The sequence below is a fragment of the Sebastes fasciatus genome, chromosome 18 (assembly GCF_043250625.1).
Source record: "Sebastes fasciatus isolate fSebFas1 chromosome 18, fSebFas1.pri, whole genome shotgun sequence".
In the NCBI taxonomy this organism is placed as follows: domain Eukaryota; kingdom Metazoa; phylum Chordata; class Actinopteri; order Perciformes; family Sebastidae; genus Sebastes; species Sebastes fasciatus.
In genome coordinates this window covers 26,050,375-26,068,286 of record NC_133812.1, presented here as the reverse complement: position 1 = coordinate 26,068,286, position 17,912 = coordinate 26,050,375, and the positions used below count along the sequence as shown (strand labels likewise).

The following is a 17,912-nucleotide window of genomic DNA, read 5'->3' as shown; positions in this document are numbered from 1 at the left end:
TATGACGTTAATGTTGAGCACTGACTCTTACTGACATACAATTTATACACGCAAAAAACATCCTTTCATAAAAGATCATTCACCTCTGCAGCAATTTTGTGTTGTGTAACGAAACAACGTCATTTCATTTGTTTCTGCATCATTTAGGAGTCAATAAAGCCTTTAAATTACATAAATCAGGCCTACAGTAAATAGCCCTCTATGCTTAGATGTCTACAAAATATAAAACGTATCACTGCGAGAGGCGATAATCTTACGCAAAGTTTAAAATATTTAAAGTCCAAAAAATGTTTTCAAGTTTCAGAGGATGTGAGAAAAAACATCTGACATTGTCCTCTCAGGTGTAAAGTAGTAAATGGATCAATGCTGATTGGTCTCATACTGAGAAGAGGAGGATTGTGGGAGTCGTCCTGCCTCGTCTGGTGCAATACTGCAGCAGAGGAGATCCTCTGGAGGTCAGCATGTGTCCCACTGAAACGTCACCGTCCCCTGAACGACTCACATCAGACCACCTTACTGCTGCTGGCTCCTTTGTATCTGAAGTCAGGCATGCTCCACACCCTCTGCGTCCTCTCCGTCCCTCTCTCCACGTCCTCCGACACCGTTTTGAGGTCGCTCATCGCCGCCCCGTCGCCCGCAGCGGAGGTCAGGCCCACCGTGCTGCCGAACGGGTTGATCTTGATCCGGGACCTGAAGTTAATGAGGGACGAGCTCATGGCGCGTTTGTTGTGCCACTGGGTGGCGAGGCGCTGCGCCTCCTGCTCCTCCTTCAGGTGATCCATAGCCTCCAGGAGGACGCAGCGGAACAGGCCCGACACCTCCTGCACCTCGGGCTCATTGGCCTGCATGACCTCCCTGAACCTGAGCAGAGCACAAGACACAAAACACTGAACTCTGAGCTGGTTGCACAGAATGTCAGTTTATAACTTCATGGTGGACAAATGGATCAAATCAATGCAGCAGAACCAGAGATTTTTTATTACATATGTTCTTCTTCCTTGCCAAACCTGGTGCCTACATTACCCACAATGCAACTCAGCTGCTGACAGTTCAGATTCAGGTTTTTTATGCTAGTACTGGCTTTCGTTGTGATTTATTATCACTATTTACTTTGTTTCTCTTTATTTCTATTTATTTATTTATTATTACTAAATTATTTTATTTATTTTTTACCTATTTATTTTTTAGTATTTCTATTTTCTAAATATCTCAATTTTTTATTTATTTTTATTTATTTATTTATTTATTCTTTTTCAATTCATTTTCTATACTTATGTTCTCTCTTCTCCTAATATAAGTATAAATAAACATGTTATTTTTCCTCCCTGTACATTTATGTATTCTCTGGGCCTATGGACGAAAAATATTTACTCATTCCTACTTAATGGAACAATATAATGACATTATGGGGATGCCGAATTTTCAGGAAACAAAAAGAAGTTCAACCAAAAAATGTATTAAATAACTCTCCAAACTTACGCTAAATTCTGGCGAGGAAAAACTGGCATGGCCATTTTCAAAGGGGTCCCTTGACCTCTGACCTCCAGATCAGTGAATGTAAATGGGTTCTATGGGTACCCACGAGTCTCCCCTTTACAGACATGCCCACTTTATGATAATCACATGCAGTTTGGGGCAAGTCATAGTCAAGTCAGCACACTGACACACTGACAGCTGTTGTTGCCTGTTGGGCTGCAGTTTGCCATGTTATGATTTGAGCATATGGTTTTATGTTAAATGCAGTACCTGTGAGGGTTTCTGGACAATATCTGTCATTGTTTTGTGTTTTTAATTGATTTACAATAATAAATATATACATACATTTACATAAAGCAGCATATTTGTCCACTCCCATGTTGATAAGAGGATTAAATACTTGATAAGTCTCCCTTTAAGATGAGAAGAGGAGCGGCTGGGATTTGGGAAACCCCAGATGAACCTCAGTTTCAGAGAAAGTGTTAAGTGTTAATTACTCCTCCTCCTCTGTGCAGCTAATTAAAATCACACCAACATGCTGCTGTGTTTGTGTGACTTCTACTCAGCGTTTAGCACCTCGCTGCTCACTCACATTAACACCAGCAGTCAAGCTGCTTCCCAAAAACCTGTCGACCTCTTAACAAGACACCTGAGACTTCAACAGCTTTCTGAGAACAGATGCTGCAACAAGCTCAGGATGTCCCCGCTGTGGATTAGAGGACGAGCACACCAAAGATTTACAGAGTCGCCTGAGGGACAACAGAAGTTTAAAGAGCTCTTTGAATTTGAGCCAAAAAAGGAACAATTAATTAAGATATTTCTTCCACTGAATGGTTATCTGTTGGCCATAGTAGCGATAAAATGAAGAGAGATTGTTCCTGAGAGTGAACTTTCATGGTCAAGAAATTAATTTAATATTCCTTAAAGGAACAGTGAGTAAGATTTAGGATCTATTAGCAGAAATGGAATATAATATTAATAACTATGTTTTCATTAGTGTGTAATCACCTGAAACTAAGAATCGTTGTGTTTTCGTTAGAGTGAGCGGAGGGGTACTCAGTTGGTTGCAATCTGCATCCACACCACTAGATGTCGCCAAATCCCCCACACTGCCCCTTTCAGCTACACAGTCAGTGGTTGCGTGTCCTTACTTGAGTATGACGAGGCCGCAGCATGGCGGCGGCACCTTGGAGCAGAGCTCCTCCAGGCAGAGCCGCTCTCCGGTGCTGATGTTGTAGGAGGACCGCGGCGCGCTTGCCAGCCAGCTGTAGTCCACGCCGGTCTTGAGGCGTTGGTACTCGTTCTCCCGCTCCCTCTGCTGCCTCTCGGCCTCCTTCAGCTGCCAGCTGAACTCCAGCATCAGGGTGTCGGCGACCACGTCGGCCGGGTCCCGCCGGGGGCTCCGGTGGTACGGCTCGTTCCAGCTGAACCAGGAGGCCATGGCCTTGTCCTCCCTCACGGCCCCCTGACGAGACAGAGACAATCACACTGAAATGACTGTGTGCTCAGATTAATTTATTTCACAGCTGTGAGTGATGAGCATGCTGGGAGCTTCTTCAACGTGTTACAGGCCCACAGAAATAGATTAGCTGCTTTTATTAAACGTAATGAGCTGACAATAAGACATTTCGGAAAAGGTTGTACACTAATTGAAATCTCTGTACTCTGCAGAGCTCGAAATGTGAAACCAACACAACAAAACAGAGCTGTTGCTGTTATATTGATCATTTAATTGATTGTCTTGTTCAGTCGATTGTGTTTTTGTTGCTTTTCAAGGCGGTCTGCGATTGTGGAGAAGAAGAGAGAAGTAGTGTTTGCATAATCTGGCATCATTTATATCAACCACATCTGAGTGCTGTTTCAACATCTGGACAAATTCCCAGAAGACAACGTCCCCCTCGTCTCCCCGTCTCCCCGGTCCGCTGGCTCTTTGTTCTGCAGGTGTCATATCCGCTCCCTCAGATGCTCTATTCAATTCAATAGGAAGTCTTTTATTTGCATTTCTTTTAGTGATGAAAGTAGAAAACCACAACAGACGAGGCCACTGATGATGACGGCGTTGTGAGTCGTGAATTCAGAGCAAAAGGTTTTAAGGAGTCTAACGTGAAGACAGAAAATGCATCGGCAACAATTTCGATATTCAAATAATTGTCAAGTAATCTAAATCTCCGGTTCCAGCTTCTTAAATACGATACGACTTTATTGTCAGTTTGCACTGAAATTAATTTTGCATCCACAGGCAGCTCAATTTGAGGAAAAAGTACAGACACAGACAAGTCAAACAGATCACAATCAACCATACCTAACACATTCAAAAATGACATGTGTGTTTTATCCTTCCTGCTGCTAATCTGCCTCTTCTGCTGCTGTAGTGCAGCTGCTGACCTGCTTCCACAAACTGCTGTGTTGTTTCACGTATCAAAGAGAGGCTGTACGGTGTTACACAGATCATCTTTTTCCATTTTGACAAGTGTCCACCTCCCTGCTGACATGTCTGCTGCTGCTGCTGCTGCATCTTTGATATCACACAATTCAGCAGGGATCAATAAAGGCGACACATTCACATTTTGGATCATCTCGAGACATTAATTGATTTATAACAGAGGGCTCCAGGGATGACGTATTTATTGTAGGCCAAACAGTAAGTGAAGATTTGCTGCTTTTCTTTGTCTCTTGTGATAGAAAATTTGAATCAGAGTTGAAACGATTAGTCTATTAATCGATTAATCAACTATTTACCATGAAAACATGACACACATTGTCTCGTTCCAGCTTCTCAAATGTGAGGATTTGCTGCTTTTCTTTGTTATATCAGATTGTACACTGAGGCTGCGCTCCAACTCACATACTGCACTGCAGCTGCCCTTACAAAGTAAATACTGTTGCATGCAGTTTGCATACAATTGGGACATACTACTTCCTCATAACATTGAACTTTGACCCTCTTGCGCAGATGATTGTGGGTCAGAATAGTCAGAAAAGCTTTCTGGCTTGGAGACTGCAGAATGCGACCAGATGTAGCAGGACATCCTGGTATTTTTTGGCAAACTGCATTTGTGATTGACAGCTGCTCAGAGACGGCAGGCTTCAGCTCGGCTCCGATTGGTTGTTTTCCTCTTGTAAATGCTGTCAGGAGCACCGGAGGACACCGAGGACACCGAGGACACCGAGGCACGTGATTACCTGTCTCATGCACTACTGTCAGGATATAGTGACCGTTTTATAAAGATAACTTTTTTTTTTTTTAATCATATTTACTCCATTTCTACCTACTGCTGCTTTAAATATTGTTTTAATGGAGATTCTTTTACAGAAAAAATAAACATGAGTAGGGATTATTTTCATTATTGAGTAATCAGACGATTCTTTTCTATTTTAATCTATAATAGAGCTGCAACAATTAAACGATTAGTTGTCAACTATTAAAATAATCGCCAACTATTTTGAATTTCAAAAGTTTCTTTTCTCCTCTGTGACAGTAAACTGAATACCTTTGAGTTGTGGACAAAACAAGACATTTCAGGACGTCATCTTGGGCTTTGGGAAACACTGAACGTCATTTTTCACCATTTTATAGACCAAACAACTAAATCGATTAATCGAGAAATAATCGTCAGATTAACTGGCGATGAAAAATCAAAGACTTGTTTTGTCTGACCAACAGTCCATAACCCCCAAAACATTTAATTTACTATAAAGCAAGGCCAAAAAATATAGCAAATTCTCACATTTGACAACCTGTAACTATCAGATTTTGGGGTATTTTTGCTTGAAAGATTATTTAAACGGTTAAAATAATGTTAATTTTCTGTTGATTGAATAATCGTTGCAGCTCTAAATAGGAGATACTATAGGTCAGACATTTTTCTCTCAGCTTTTATTACATTCAAATTTGACTTAATTAATCAGTTTGAGTAATTGTTTAAGAAAAAGCTTCTTAAATGTGAATATTTTCTGAGTTCTTTACTTTTTTCTTTACATTTTATAGACCAAACAACTAAAAATAATCCACAGATTAACAATGAAAGTAATCATTAGTAATCTATAAAACATCAGTAAACAATGAAATAATGTCCATCACAGTTTCTTAGAGCCTAATGTGATGTCTTCAAGTGTCTTGTTTTGTCTGACCAACAGCCCAAACCCACAAAATATTAAATTTACTATAAAGAAAAACCAAGAAAGTTGCCAATTCTCACATTTGACAACCTGTACCTATCAGATTTTGGTGTATTTTTGCTTGATTATAATAATGTTATTTTCTGTTGATGGATTAATTGTTGCAGCTCTAATAGGAGATATAGGTCAGACATTTTTCTCTCTCAGCTTTTATAACATTCAAATTTGACTTTGATTAATCAGTTTGAGTAATTGTTTAAGAAAGTCGATTCTAGCTTCTTAAATGTGAATATTTTTCTGGTTTCTTTACATTTTAAAGACCAAACAACTAAACGATTAATCAAGAAAAAGATTTACTGACAATGAACATAATCATCAGTTGCAGCTCTAATCTATAAGCCATCAGAAAACAATGAAATAATGTCCATCACAGTTTCTTAGAGGCTATAATGTGATGTAAAACAAAACCAAAATATTAAATTTACTATAAAGAAAAACCAAGAAAGGTAGCAAATTCTCACATTTGAGAACCTGTAACTATCAGATTTTAAAATACAATAATTTAGATTATTTAATTGATTATGATAATGTTGTTTTCTGTTGATCGGTCAGCCATTTTTCTCTCTCAGCTTTTATTACATTCAAATTTGACTTATTTTCCATCAGCTTGTTTGAACTTTCTTTCTTTCTTTTCCCTAGAATATCCTCCCCGTGTTCAGTTTGTTCACACATGGACTGCTTCCTACTTTTAGACAGATTCAAACATGAATGTATTGAAACATCACATCCTTTTTGCTCCAATGTGTTGCTGTTTACTCCAACGCAGAATAGAAAATGAACTGTTTTCTTACCTCTTCTTCTTTTTGAAGTTTTTTCTTGGACTCCAAAAGAGACAAAATCAGTGAGAAGCAGAATAAGAAAAGTCCTCAGACATCAGACAGGTGGATGGATGCTGAAGAGAGAAGAAGAAGAAGAGAAATGGATTCTCTCGTCCTCTCACAGTCCCACAGCATTATCTCCACCTCCCTCTCTCTCTCCGTCTCTCTGTCTGTCTCTGTCGTCTCCCCCCCTCCTCCCTCCCATGAGCCTCTCTGGCCTGCCTTTACTTGTTGCAGGAGGTTGGGGGCACCATCTCCAACGGGAGCCATTGGATCACGGCCCCCTGATGAAGTGCTTATGTAGCTTTTTACGATTCGCCGTTGCCATAGTGATGCTCCTATAAGCCTATTTGTCCACAATAAGCTCCATCAGCTGAAAGGGAGCTGGAGAGCGATGAAGAGGCAGATAAAGAGGACACAGTGGGTTGAGCGGCGAGATGGAGAGAGGCAGATAAATCAGAGCTGCTTGTTGTTTTGGGAGGAGGAGGATGTAGGGTTAGTGTGTGCAGGGCTCGGCGTGCAGGAGCATGAGAGGTCAGCCTCTGGGTAAATTAACTTCACACAGATAATGAGTCCCGCTGGCCTCCCGAGCAGACGTGCATGAATTACAGGAGGAAGAGGGCTAATTGCAGGAGGAAATGTTGATGTGAGTGTGTGATGCAGCTGATAGAGAGGCAGAGAGGTAAATGTGCAGTCGTTGTGTAGGTGGATATCAAGGTTTGTTGGCTTATTCGGTGTGTGTGTAGGTGTGAGCAGAAATCTCACACGGTTTCCTTCTGCATGTAACCTTGAAATTCCCGTCACACCTCCACCACCACCATCCTCCTCCTCCTCCTCCTCCTCCTCCTTCGCATCCTCCTACAGCTGAATAAAATGCCGGGTGAACTATGAACTCTATTAAGTCAATGCAGAAACACCAGCAGCCAGCAGCATTAACAGAAAACCAGTGGGATTTATAAAGAGATTCAACCGTGCTCCGGTGTTTTTCAATATAAAAACAACAACAAATTCATTTAAATTAATTGTGTTTAAACCATCAAACCATCCCAAAGTAAGCAATTAAACTGGTATATAATTGCTCGTTTTTATGTGCATCTCAATAAACATTAATGCAACAACAGTAAGCCACATTAAATACAGTATATACGTAGTTGTGGGTTACATGTAAAACATAAACAAATATAAAAATAGATACATATACTACAAAAATATGCTAGCTCACGTTTAGTTAACACACTGTAATAATAATACTAATAAACTTTAATAAGCACTTTTCAAAACACGTGTTACAAAGTGCTTCACAACAAGATACTGTGATAAAATAATAAGCAAAGAAGTAAAATATTTGCTGGTATATAAACTGAAAATACTGTAAATACTTTAAATAATGTTGCACACGGTCAAGACATAACATTATGGGCAACTTTCAGCATTAAGCTGCTTTAATATAGCATCAAACAACTATTTGCTATGTAAAGATATAGAGGAGTAATGTCTACCTGAGTAGAGTATGAAGTCTCTCTCCGTCTGTGTGGGTAGTAATCCGAGCTTCTCCATGCTTTGTTGACATCGCCGGGCCGGCTGTACGTGCTTTTAGTGTACGTAAAGTAGAAGGACACACCAACCCCACGTCACAGAACTAGCGGCGATGAAGGACGGCTGTTCACATTCGCGTCGCCTCACGTTGCCTTTGTCTTGACCAAAAAGTTGCACTGGAACACACCGCAAAGACGACAGCCGACGGCCAGTTAGCACGTACGTTCTGCGCCTGTGTGAGAGGAAATAACTCTCCACAGCAGCAGGCGGCGGTAGTCTGTATTCGTCATTTGAAAAGGGAAACGGGAAGACCGAGGACGGCGTTGTGAAAATATCCGTGTGTTGGAACGATCAGATGAGATGAAAGACGAGAAGAGCCTTCTGTGTTTTTCCTCTTGACTTTACTCTTTGGCTTGCTTTCCAAAGATTTGTTAACCATTCAGATATTAGACTTTATTAACCTTTCATTCAGTGATTCAGTGATTCAGTGATTACATACATGAAGTACATGAGAGGTGATATACACTCACTAAGACACTGCTCCTGTTCAGGGACATACTGTATATAGCGTCATGCTTTTAATCTGAATAAATGAATAACCACACAGTGAGAGTGAGAGTGAGGCCTCCGACATGTAAAAGGCAGTGTGTGTGTGTGTGTGTGTGTGTTGAGCTCATCCTGAAGGTGACAGATGGGAAGGTAAACTCTCCCTGTAATCCCAACAGACGACAGCGTTAATCCTCTAAAGTGATTCCCTCCATCAACTCCATGTTAACCTCGCCGCCGCTGCCATGTTTGTCGGGGAGGTTTTGGGAGGTTGTGAATGGTGAAAGAGACACCTGTGTGTCCTGACGCATTACAGCGCCGTGCATATGGGCGGCGACAGGGTCACATCAAGTGTTTGTGTTCTGTATTGACCAGCAGTGGATTAAAATATTGGGGTAATTTGGCAGTAATTCCAAAGAAATTTCAAATAGTTTACTTGCTAATTATCACTTTATTATCATGAAATTTGCAGACTTGTAAAATTAAGTGTTACCTAATTTTTTATGTTATGTATTTTTTTATTTATTCTGTATTTTTTTATTTATTTTCTTTTTCTTAAAAGCCTAACGAGGGACAAGGTCTGCAAATTAGCTATGGCTAGAAGTCCTATACGTTGCATCGTTTGCAATTTAATTAAGTGTAACAATGCCTATGTATTGTCCCTGTCAAATAAACTAATAAATAAAAGTGCAGAGTGCAATAGTTTGATATCAGTAAATGTGCTTATTTATTTATAATATGAAGCTGGAGTCACCAGCCGGTTAGCTTAGCTTAGCATTAAGAGTATAGACTGTATATAAGAAGTGGACGTAGTCATCGTGACGTCACACATTTTGAAGCCTCGAAAATTGGTAATTTTTCAATGTGACCATATGAAATATATATTTCTCTGTACAATATATTGTAATACTACACTTCAGCGATTTTGGACTGAGAGCGACTGCGGACGCCGGTAGAACGACCGCCTACAAAGTGGCGTCCAAAAGTAAAACAAAATGATTTATTTTTTAATATCATATATTCAATGTCTCTACTGAAATGGCCTGTGTTGAACAAGAAAAGTATTATGAATATGAAAACAATTGTCCATTGCCATCTTGGTTTTAGAACGTTGCCATCATCACCATTTTTTGCAACCAGAAGTGACACAAGAGGGCGGAGCTAAGTACAACCGAACGCTGAATAAGACGTTTTTAGGCGACCAAAAGATTATAATGAACGTTCATGAAGTGAAAACACACTGTTAAAGGGTTAAAGCTGTAAGACAAAAACACGGACAACGCCGTGGTAGCGACCTGTCAATCACAAGGTAGCCCCGCCCTAAAGCATCCCCTGCTTTATGGTCTATCTGACTCTAAATGGGACCATAATTTACTAAATGAACATCATGCTGTAGTGAAGAAGACTTGAAACTAGAGATTGAGATCATAAACTCATGTTTACAATGTTTACTGAGGTAATAAATCAAGTGAGAAGTAGGCTCATTTTCTCATAGACTTCTATACAATCAGACTTCTTTCTGCAACCAGAGGAGTCGCCCCCTGCTGGCTGTTAGAGAGAATGCAAGTTTAAGGCGCTGATTAAGAGTGGAAACGGTTCTCTCAATGGAGGCAAATTGTCGTTTTGCACTTTGGTTTTTGTACGGATTAAACAAGCGACAAAACTTGTTAAATTGTGAGTTTTAGAGGTGCCGGTTGGTCCATTTTGCCTCCTTTAGACAGAGCCAGGCTAGCCGTTTCCCTCCTTTTGCAGTCTTTATGCTAAGCTAAGCTGCTGGCTGTAACTTCATACTTATCGTACGTTAAAGAGTGGTACCAATCTTGTCATCTAACTCTTGGCGAGAAAGCAAATAATCCCAAAATGCCAAAGTGTTCCTTTAAAAGTTCAATTATGAAGTATGAAGTGAGTTAAATTTGTTGTTAAACTGATATTAATGACACTAAGATCGAGAGCGATGCTCTCTTTGCAATATTTGGAATCGCACCTTATTATTTTACTGCGTTTCCGAACCTTTCTTGCCAGATATTTGATTGTGAGTAAATGGATATCTCCCTCCTTCCTATAATGTGTCAAACACTTTTAAAATGCTCATCAGGGAGACTTAAAGTAAAGTGGTTAAAGTCACATTTCCTCTGTTAGTGAATCTATTGTTTCTGTTATCAAAGGTGATTTCACTGCACCCTTTAGACTGTAACTAAGACACACACAGAGAGACGCTGATCCTGATGTATAAACCTCATAATCTCCACCAGGTGACCAGGACATGTTGTTGCATAAAGACACTGAGTCAGTGTGACTCAGCTGGAAGCACAGACTGGTCACAAGACATCCTATTTCTGCATACTGGGGTCCCTAAACAGTCTCTGAATTACATAACTTGGGTATCACTGTAAAGCTGAGACTCTTGTGGATACAATGAGTTCAACTGTATTCATGTGTGATGATGTTAATCGCCATAGTAACCATTTAATTGTATTGTGAGACCATTTTTTCAAATTTGATCTCACTGTATAAAATGACCTGTGGTGACCTCTAGGATAATCACAGCCTCATGAAACTTTACAGCCACAAACTAGAGACCTAGAGCATTCAGAGGATGGATGGCTTTCCTAGCTAGATTAATCCCACTCAGAGTATAATTCATGGCGACGATGTTGACATCGTGCACTCTTATAAGTACCTGGGCACAGTGTTTGACTCTCATCTCAAGTTCGATGTAAACATTGAGTCCATTGTTAAACGAAGCCAACAGAGAATTCATTTGCTGCGGAAAATCAACTCCTTTGGTGTGTGTAGATCTATCCTGTGTACTGTCTACTTGTCATATATTGAGAGCCTTTTAACCTTTTCATTTATTTGCTGGTTTAACGGTTTGTCTATGAAGGACAGGAATTGCCTAAATAACATTGTGAAAGTCTGCTCCAAAATCATCGGAGCCCAGCAGAGCAACTTAAACTCTCTGGGAGAAACGTGTTCTCCAGAAGGCCACAAACATTATTAATCATGACCACATCCTGTCCAGTGTTTCACACTACTGCCTTCAGGACGGCGCTATCTGCCGCCTCACAGAAAGACAAACCGCTACTCCAAGTCATTCATTCCTTCTGCCATTACACTGCTGAACGCAGAGTAACTATCATGAATGAACGACAACAAAAAATGTTTTATTTACTTTGAATGTACAATTATTTTGCACTAACCACATAACGGTTGTCTGTGTTTGCATTAGGTACATTCTTGGAATACAATTTGCGATGTGCAAATACTCTTGGCACTTTATTCTATTCTAATTATTTATTTATTCCGTTATTCTTTTATCTCGTCTCGTTTTTATTCTTGTATTCATTGTTTTTATTGCGAAGATTTTTAATTTTTAATCTTGTACTTTTATTGTTCTGCACCTCCCCATATGCCACCTACTGTGTTCCCTCTGTCAATGATGATTGTGCAGTATGAATGTGTGTATATGTTTCGGTGGACTGCAGAAACTGAATTGCCCTTCGGGGATAAATAAAGCTCTCTGTATCTGTAGATTGACAATAAAGGGGTTTCTGAGCAGTTTACACAACAGAATAGCTCACCATCCAATCGCCGAAAAGTTTAAAAAAATACTCTTCTGTTTAATTTTCCCTTTTATTTGTTTATGTATTTATTTTAATTCATATTTCAATTTATTTTTTTATTTTATTTTTTGCATTTATTTTCTATTTGTTTATTTATCTATCTAAACATTATTTATTTATTTGTTTTATATTCATTTTTAAATGTGTGGATTTATTTATGTATTTATGCATTTTTTATTTATTATTTATTTAAAGTGTCAAAGGTTTTTGATACCAAATCACAGCACGGCTTTTTCTATGGTGTTCCTCAAGGTCGTGGTGTCTTAATGTGGTATTTTGGAGGGATTATTGATCTTTTTTTTTTCAATTCCTAATAGGGATACTCAAAGTTAAGTGGTTAAAGTCATTTTTCCTTTGTTAGTGAATCCATTATTTCTGTTAAAGGTGATTTCATATGTGAGAACTGCACTGTAGGTTCCTTTATACTGTAATTAAAACTAACACACAGACGTTGATCCTGATGTATAAACCTCATAATCTCCGGACATGTCGTCATTTAGAGACAATGAGTCAGTGTCACTCGAGGGGAAACACAGATTGAACAACAAGAACCTGAACAACACCACTAATACTCATGTGGACAACAATCTACATCACGCTCTTGTAATGCAGCTGGTTTTATATGGAAGCATGCTGAGAGAGCTTGATACCTGTATTGTGGATTTGCTATTGCTTTATTATTATTTTTATTATTATTTGTGACAGAAGTGACTCATTCATAAATGTTTTTCTTATAATGGTTCTAATTATTTTCATTGTTATATTTATTTATATAATCAGAAAAAGATTAAATAAGAAAACCCTACATTGTTAACACGACACTATCAAACTATGATGTTTATAGCTAGTAACTATTTAAAGTAATTTGATATAATGGCTTAAAAAGTAGATCATTTAATCATTTCACATCAATGCATTTAGATTTTTTAGATAAAACAGACACTAAATGTTGCCCTTTGTCTCTATCTGCTGGTTAAATAAAATGCCCAGCTTATCCCAGCTTTTATTTTGAAAGTAAAACAGGATGACCTTTCACTTCTAGGTCAAATTGAGCAGGTGACACATTCAGGTGATTCAGCAGACTGCCTAAAAGATTTGATTCATAATTTCTCTTATCCACTTTTAATTTCTTTATTGAATTTGTTGCAAATTATTACTGTAGTAACATACATTATATCTATTTGTTTTTTAATAATATATCATTTATCTAATTCCTTTTTCATTGATTATTTTATTTTTTTCCATGGTTTTAATTGTTATTCTTATGCATTTCTTCACCTTATATACTGTAAAGGGTTCGGGTTAGCACTTCATCACAGATTTCAGGTTTAATTTTAAAGAATATATTGTATTTTAAAAGCTTATCATATGTGTGTTATGTTAGTCATTACTCTGCAAAAGTAACAAGTAACAAAAGTTATCTAATAAATGTAATGGATTAAAAAGTACAATATTTCCCTCAGTAGTAGAAGTATAAATTAGCAGAAAATGGAAATACTCAAATAAAGTAAAGTACCTCATCCCAGTTATTCCCTATGATGTATATAGTTATGTTTGATGCCCAATATATTTTCATCAGGAAATTTGATTATATTTTTTATTTTTATTTTTTTGTCTGACACTTTAAAGGTGAAAAATGTCAGGTAAAACATGTAATGCCAAGTATCAAGTAAAAGTGTAATTTTTCATACTTTCATTGTTATTATTTAATTTACTTATTTTTTTATTTTTATTTGTGAAACAATTGATCAAAGTGCATAACTTGAATATTACCATTCCTCCCAGTTATCTTGTGCTGTACATAGTTATGTTGGATGCCAGCAATTAATGCCTGCAAAATATGGCATATGAGGAAGGAACCCAATATATTTTCATCTGGAAATTTAATTTATTTTATATTTTTATTTGTATTTTTCTTTATATTTAATTTACTCAGTTATTAATTTTTATTTTGTATTTTTTTTTATTTGTGATCAAAGTATAAAATATTCCCTTGGATAATAGAGATGACTCTCTTGATGATTAATCTAATGGAATTATTTTTTTTAATGTAATTTGATGTCAAATTATCAAATTGTTTTCTGTAAATTCTCTGGCTGCCAATAAAGAAACTGTATTAAAACAAAAAGAAAGTAGCTTGTTAACACTCAAACACACCACTAGAGGGCAGCTTCTCACTATTTTACCTGCAGAGAGGCTTCAGATTAGCCTCATTATTATTCATCTGTTTCTCTGCTGCAACATCTCAGTTTGTTAGGGTAATAATCATGACCGCTGGTGTTTTATACAGTTTGTGGGTGAGGAGAAAAGGAGCTCCTGAGGGTGAACTTTTTTCTGTTTTGATAACACACAGGCTACTTCACATTCTTGAGATGAAAAAACCCTGAAAGTTTGATCAAACAATGCCACCACACCTCCTGAACAAATATTAATCCACACATTCCTCCACTGGGCTGCCATAACAACACGGAGCAGAGAGGCGAGGGGGCTTCAGAGGAACACCTGGCAGAGAAGTTAGTTAGACAAACATCTGAAGTGAGGTGTGGAGAGAATTAGGAGCTTTCACCCCACATCAACTCTTAGAGCTCGTTGTGCAGCACATTAAAAGACAATCAGGCCTCTTTGGGCTCTTCCAGGAAAGCAGCAGTGAAGTGTGGAGGACGGGCGGACGCAGACGGAGCTGAATGTGGAGCTTTGTCTGATTGTCAGGCTGCTGGTTAACTCAGAGAGCTCCATACAGACACATCTGTCTGGCTTTGTGCACTCCACACTGAAGTGAACTGAGCAACAATCACATGATACATGATGAGCCGTGCACAAAACACACCAACGTTCATGATACATGATGAGCCGTGCACAAAACACACCAACGTTCATGATACATGATGAGCCGTGCACAAAACACACCGACGTTAACCACAAAAACAGACAAGTGTGGGAGATTTCCTCTCTGTTGTTCGGTGATTTTTAACTCCAATTAGAGATCATAAAGGATAATGTGTTACTCACTGCTACAATACAATGTATTTATGTGATAATCTCTGAATTTATAATACGATCTGAAGATATCATTTTACATATATTTGTGTGAAGACACCTTATATTATCAGTCTATATTTCAAGATTATTAAACTAAACAACTGACTGGGGGATCCCGAGGCGTTCCCAGGCCAGTGTGGAGATATGATCTCTCCACCTAGTCCTGGGTCTTCCCCGTGGCCTCCTCCCAGCTAGTTGCGCAAGGAACACCTCCCTAGGGAGGCGCCCAGGAGGCATCCTTACCAGATGCCCGAACCACCTCAGCTGGCTCCTTTCAACACAAAGGAGCAGCGGCTCTACTCCGAGTCCCTCACGGATGACTGAGCTTCTCACCCTATCTCTGAGGGAGACGCCAGCCACCCTCCCGCTTGTACCGCGATCTAGTTCTTTCGGTCATGACCCAGCCCTCATGACCATAGGTTAGAGTAGGAACGAAGATTGACCGGTAGATCGAGAGATACCCCTGCCAATAGATCCCCCTGCATGTTACACACTGTTCATTTAAGTAAAGGATCGGAGTATTTCTTGAATCCAGCTGCTATTACTTGTTGAGACATTAAAGGGAAGAGGGATGAGGAGGAAGGAGTTCCTGGAAACAGAGGGGAGGAAAAGTAAACACCTGAGGGTGTTAACAGCTTAATATACCAATATATAAAGCTGCTGCTACTGTGACACTGTACTGTAAACTATAACGGTTTCTTATTATTTTATAAATCCAGCTTCTTCCTCTCATATGTCTCAATAAACAGATCCTCTCGCTCGTTATGTAATCTCATGTTCTTTACCATCTGACTGGAACTAGCTGCCCTCCGCTGTGACTAAAGGGAAGGAAGTTCAGGGCAGATCACATGAGAGCAGTGTAAAAAAAAAGGGATTTGCTGACATCCCCATTTTCATGTTGGCCTTTGTCCAGCGTCACTAGAAAAGCCTGTGTGGACTGCGTACTAAGGTCAGTGAAGCTGTACTGGGAGCTAAATACTCTCAACAGCTCATAATGGTCTGAGCTGATGACATACTTTGTAAAAACACGTTATATAAAACGTATCATGGTTTTCCCTGCAGTGCAGATATCCGCACGCCAGCTTTCAGTCAGATAGTGAGAGTTTGGCTCAGACACCCCGAGGCCCGATTCTCTGCCTGTTACAGTACACGGCCATATTGAGGGGCCAGATGGCTGCAAATGGGATGAAATGAATGAATAAATTCCTCTTTTGAAAAACTGGAGTTCACTTTGGGTGCAGAATGTTATCTCTCTTTAAAGCCTGGGAATCACCAAATTATTGTCTGATTGATTTAGTCTGTTTTGAAAGTCTGTGTGTCTTAGATAACACTGTAAACATTATCAACTTGACTCATCTGCAGCGTGAGTCGATGTTTGCTGGAGGATCTCCAGTTTCTCCTTCCAATGATGAGATAACATTATACAGAGCGCCCGTTATTTAACCCTCTGAGACCCACAACAGACCTGTTTCAGTCTTTTTTAGGGGAGTCCAGGGGGTCTTTAGGGTCAGATAGCAGATCAACAGTAGATGTAAGATAAATGATGTTAAGTTGTTGCACCAATTTTTGTGTTGATACCATTTGTTACACGAATTTAGTGCTAAATTAACAATTTTTTACCTATAGATAATTGATTAAAATGATCAATAATCCCTCCAAAATACCACATTAAGACACCAAGACCTTGAGGAAGACCATAGAAAAAGACATGCTGTGATTTGGTTTCAAGAACTTTTGACATTTGGAGATTTCTGCAAGAATTGCATTTTTTCTGCGATTGGATGGCGAGCACTTCTGTTGTGTAAACTGCTCAGAAACCCCCTTATTGTCAATCTAGCCAGGAAAGCCATCCATCCTCTGAATGCTCTAGGTCTCTAGTTTGTGGCTGTAAAGTTTCATGAGGCTGTGATTATCCTAGAGGTCACCACAGGTCATTTTATACAGTGAGGTCAATGAAATGCCTCCCATGGGGACTAACATCATCACAGATGAATACAGTTGGGCTCATTGGATCCACAAGAGTCTCAGCTTTACAGGGATACCCAATTTATGGAATTCAAGACTGTTTAGGGACCCCAGTATGCAGAAATATTCAAACATATCATACAAAACTGCATGTGATCATCATAAAGTGGGCATGTCTGTAAAGGGGAGACTCGTGGGTACCCATAGAACCCATTTACATTCACTGATCTGGAGGTCAGAGGTCAAGGGACCCCTTTGAAAATGGCCTTGACAGTTTTTCCTCACCAAAAACTAGAGTAAGTTTGGAGCGTTATTGAACCTCCTTCATGACAAGCTAGAATCATCACCAACCTGGACATGATATACGGAGGGCAGTGAGACAGAGATGTGTGTGAGAAACATCTATATCCACAGATGTGTGTTTCTATCTGTGTTTGTGTGTGTAGGAGGGGAACATATCAGAACCAAGTAAATCAGTTACTGTACGTGCTGCTGGAGAGGAGGGAGCGTCTTCTCAGCGGTGAGTCGGCTGTTTTCGCAGAATCCCCCTCGTCAGTTATTACACACATCCTTCTGATAACGTGTGTGTGTGTGTGTGTGTGTGTGTGTGTGTGTGTGTGTGTGTGTGTGTGTGTGTGTGTGTGTGTGTGTGGGGGGGGGGGAAGGGTTGAGGTATGTGCAACAGCAGCATTTGTTTGTTTCCAGAGATAAACGTAAACCATAAAAAATC

At 39.3% G+C, this 17,912-nt stretch overlaps 1 protein-coding gene across 1 annotated transcript; it reads right to left on the bottom strand.

Moving 5' to 3' along the window:
* Positions 1–384: 384 nt before the first annotated feature.
* rd3 (retinal degeneration 3, GUCY2D regulator) lies at positions 385–2,996 on the bottom strand. The gene is made up of 2 exons (XM_074615396.1): positions 2,628–2,996; positions 385–861 (listed from the first exon to the last, which is right to left on the bottom strand). The coding sequence occupies exons 1-2, from the start codon at positions 2,915–2,917 to the stop codon at positions 504–506; spliced, it is 648 nt and encodes a 215-aa protein (XP_074471497.1). The 5' UTR covers positions 2,918–2,996; the 3' UTR covers positions 385–503.
* Positions 2,997–17,912: the final 14,916 nt, after the last annotated feature.

Coding starts and splice junctions, on each gene's coding strand:
- rd3 (XM_074615396.1), bottom strand. CDS start 2,917: ATGGCCTCCTGGTTCAGCTGGAACGAGCCGTACCACCGGAGCCCCCGG. Junction 862..2,627: donor TGCGGCCTCGTCATACTCAA/GTAAGGACACGC, acceptor TGCTCTGCTCAG/GTTCAGGGAGGTCATGCAGG.